We start from the raw sequence: 3,023 nt of genomic DNA, 5'->3' as shown, positions 1-3,023 counted from the left end.
ATTGTAGAATTACACTGGCATTATAATTCCTGAACATAATATATAAGACCAACAACTAAATATTTGGACTTTTAAATATTCAGCTTAAGTGAAACCAAAACTTTGCTTGTATACCTTCCTACTAAATCGACGCTTGTTGTACAAATATATTCTCTCGTGGTTTTAAAACCTTGAAATCACTATAGAGCAAACTGAAACAAGAATATTACATAGAATTGATTGTCTCTTTATTGTTCAAAGAAAATATTTACCTAACCGTTAACTAACATATTTTATGCTATATTTATATAAATGTTATATCTTCCAGTAAATGGCACTTTTGTTCCTGTGAGTTCTAATTTACCAAAGATGGAAGCAGTCAACCCAAACGGTAGAGTATTAATGTTACATAAAGTTATGTCCTGTTTAACTTACATCTAGATGAACGACGTCACGAGTTCAGTTTCTTTACTATTGTTAAGCCAAGGCAAAGCATTCCACAACTTTCTGAGGATGGAGAAGTCTTTGCAGTTGAACTTTAACTCAAAATTATCAAAATTGAAATCTATAAGACTGCTGTGTCGATGCCCCCAGGCGAAGAAGTAGGATTTCCCAAGACATATAAATAGAGGTAGTCTGGCCGTGGTAGGTGTGTTGAGTAGCAGTCGAGTAGCAGTTGTGTAGCGGTTGAGTAGAGATCATCCGAAGGTGCGAGATAGCAGTAGATTGAGACGTAACAAGGACAAAATAGTGGTTTAGTATTGGTCTGGTCAATTGAAACACACACACCTGTGTAATGAAACACAGGTATTGCAAATCTCAGTCCTCCCTTGTTTCTTAAATATTCAAATGAAGGGTTTGCACATTCTGGAAAGCTGACCTCCACAACATTGTATAGTTTTGTTTTCTATCGCTAACAATTGTATCATCTCCGTTGTCTTTCCATTTTAGAAATCTTCACGGGAAGCTTCTATCAAAATTCTTTGTGCTGTAATATATGAATATACTCAACAAGTTATTATTAACTTATTATATCTATTACTTCTATTGTTGGCACTCCATCGCTTAACGACGTCGAGGGTTCCAGTTGATCCGATCAACGGAACAGCCTGCTCGTGAAATTAACGTGAAAGTGGCTGAGCACTCCACAGACACGTGTACCCTTAACGTAGTTCTCGGGGATATTCAGAATGACACAGTGTAACAAGGCTGACCCTTTGAATTACAGGCACAACATAAACAGGAAGAAAGTGTGAGAGAAAGTTGTGGTGGAAGAGTACAGCAGGGTTCGCCACCATCCCCCGTGAGAGCCTCTTGGAGCTTTGGGTATTTTCGCTCAATAAACACTCACAACGCCCCGTGTGAGAATCGAAACCGCGATCCTATGACCTCGAGTCCGCTGCCCTGACCACTGTGACATTGCGCCTTCTGCTTTTATATACACACCTGAGAAATCCTTAGATCAAAATACCAGTGTGTATAACATTTATAGGCATACAAGCATGGAGCGGCTCTAGCTTTAATATTTTGTGTTAGAAAACATTCTACAAAAGACTTTTCAGTAAAAGCATAATGCTTGGTTTATAATACAAGTGGACTGCTAGATACAATGTTTCGATCTGATTTAGTCTCCTCGATGACAAGTATCCTCGATGACAAGTATCCTCGATGACAAGTATCCTCGATGACAAGTATCCTCGATGACAAGTATCCTCGATGACAAGTATCCTCGATGACAAGTATCCTCGATGACAAGTATCCTCGATGTTCTGAGTCAGGTTGAAAACTACGTATACATGTTTTAGAAATCAGTAAACAGAGCATCTACTGATCTTGTGCGAAATTTAGCCAAGCTATAATAAAAATAATAGACGCATTTAAACAGTCTTAGATAAAAATTCTGATATATATATATATATATATATATATATATATAACATCATTATGTTATAACGTTATACAAAAATGGAACTGCGCTAGCTGTAAGATCTTGTTTCAGAGACACACAGTGTTTTGTTCAGATTTGTTTTGTTAATTTTCTTTATCGGAACACACATTTTCGGCTTCACTCATAACGTTTGGAGTATTCGTTACTGAGGAGACCAAACCAGGTCGAAACACAATGACTTGTAATCCACTGACTTTCTGAACAAAGCTCTGTATTTTTAGTACAAAAGCCTCTTTGAGAAGTTTCCCTGAGAATAAATATTACAGATGCTGCCATTCAGTCTTATATATTTTTCTCTTTTACTTGTTTTAGTCATTAGACTGCGGCCATACTGGGGCATCACCTTGAAGAATTTTGAGTTAAATTACTTGATCCCAGTACTTATTTTTATATTTTTATACTATCAGGCTTTTGCCGAACCGCAAAGTGATAGCGATCTAAATAAACCGACACCAGCTGTCAAGCGGTGGCAGGGGACAAAGAGAGATACAAAGACACACACGCACACATACACATATTTATGCATATACATGACGGGTCTTTTAGTTTCCGTCTATGAAATCCACTCAGGAGGTTTTGGCTGGCCCGATGTCATGCAGTGGGGCTGAACTCAGAAATATGTAGTTTGGAACCAAGCCCCTAACCACACAGCCACGCCTGTACCATGTTTGTATATATATATTATAATTATCATATGAACCGGTATTTATATATATATATACACAGTTATAGATTCTTTCACTTACATAGGTGTAAACATGAATACATGCATGTCTGCAATCGTAGATGCACTCATACATATATTCATAAAACATTTTGGGGTTCTTCGGAAAACAAGAAGATAAGAGCGGCTCTTATCACCCCTTCCTGATCCAGTTGTTGATTGGTAACACCTTTGCTTTTCATAAACATTTATTAACAGATTCTTCAGTTGGTTCTTCATTTGGTTCTACTGAAAGACCACACAGGAACAAACACATACACCCACACGTACAAGTACGACCAAAGACAGACTATCACATCGACACTAACGCCTCTATTCACTCAGACATATACATACATACATACATACATACATACATACATACATATATAT

General features: G+C 37.3%; 1 protein-coding gene across 1 annotated transcript in view; it reads left to right on the top strand.

Moving 5' to 3' along the window:
- LOC106877428 (uncharacterized PE-PGRS family protein PE_PGRS54) overlaps positions 1-3,023 on the top strand; it is a 58,501-nt gene that overhangs the window by 35,613 nt on the left and 19,865 nt on the right. The window contains exon 15 of the mRNA XM_014926329.2: positions 308-370. Coding sequence (XP_014781815.2) covers positions 308-370 — 63 coding nt within the window. The remainder of the gene's footprint in view (positions 1-307; positions 371-3,023) is intronic.

The sequence above is a fragment of the Octopus bimaculoides genome, chromosome 5 (genome assembly GCF_001194135.2).
Source record: "Octopus bimaculoides isolate UCB-OBI-ISO-001 chromosome 5, ASM119413v2, whole genome shotgun sequence".
In the NCBI taxonomy this organism is placed as follows: Eukaryota; Metazoa; Mollusca; class Cephalopoda; order Octopoda; family Octopodidae; genus Octopus; species Octopus bimaculoides.
Note: the sequence above shows the minus strand (reverse complement) of the source record. Positions and strands in the feature narration are given on the sequence as shown.